At 27.7% G+C, this 1,008-nt stretch overlaps 1 protein-coding gene across 1 annotated transcript; it reads right to left on the reverse strand.

Annotated features, from left to right (window-relative positions):
- Positions 1-374: 374 nt before the first annotated feature.
- On the reverse strand, positions 375-536 carry LOAG_15647 (hypothetical protein; the record flags this gene model as incomplete). The annotated part of the gene is made up of 1 exon (XM_003151137.1): positions 375-536. A coding segment is annotated over one exon (162 nt), but the record flags the coding sequence as incomplete, so codon positions are not given.
- Between the last annotated feature and the right edge of the window lie 472 nt (positions 537-1,008).

Here is a 1,008-nt window from a genome sequence, read left to right on the forward strand (position 1 = left end):
AAAATGGAAGAAAATTGACGAATAATATTAATATTACTGGAATATGTATGAAAAATTGTGACAATTCAAAATTTCATTGTTTATTAGTGAAAGTGAGAATTGCTGATAGTTCGATCAGTGATCCGGTAACGGAAATGTCAAATCAATGATTCCGGCAACGACAATATTTGGCCATATTTGATCGTGAAATCAAAACAAAACAGAAATTTCAGCACTTTTTTGCATCAATTAATATGAATTAATGACTTGAACAAAGATCAATGATACAATAAAATTGTAAAACGATAGGAATAAACGTAAATTTACAAAGGAGAAAAATAAACAAATAAATGTACAAATTTTAAACAAAAAATAATGAATTACAGAAGAAATTATCAAAATTTGTATAAAAAGAATATTCGCAGGACAATAGCAGTTGTAGCCATTACTTTAACACCGCAAACATTTTTATCCCGATATAATCGATAATATCCATATTCATTCCATTTAGTACCCCAACTATTCTTAATAATCCAGTATGGCTTATTTATATATTGCTGGAATATGCATAAAAAATTGTGATAATTTGAAATTTCGTTGTTTGCTGGTGAGAATGAGAACTGCTGAATGTTCGATAAATGAACCGACAACGGTTTAGTAACAAATTTATTTTATTAATAAATTTATGTAGAATGCTTTTACTGACAAGTGTCGTCATAGCCATTACCATCATTTGTATTTCGTTAGCGCTCACGCTTTGTGAGCTATAAATACTTTTTTCATTTTTGAAGTCGTAGAATTTTCAAAGTTTCACGAATTTTTTGGTTACAAACAAATTTGAAAATGGATATGAAGTATAACAAATGATTTGATGAAATCATTCAGTGTATATATAAATTGCAAAAAATGTAGCAATGCAGTTTTTCTTTCTTCCTAATATTGCCTCAATTTTGAACGTTTGAAAAACTGAAGTGAAATGAAACTAAATTATGCAAAAAATATTGCGACAGCTTTGCATAAATTAATTTT

The sequence above is a fragment of the Loa loa genome (genome assembly GCF_000183805.2).
Source record: "Loa loa unplaced genomic scaffold supercont3.2353, whole genome shotgun sequence".
Classification (NCBI taxonomy): Eukaryota; Metazoa; Nematoda; class Chromadorea; order Rhabditida; family Onchocercidae; genus Loa; species Loa loa.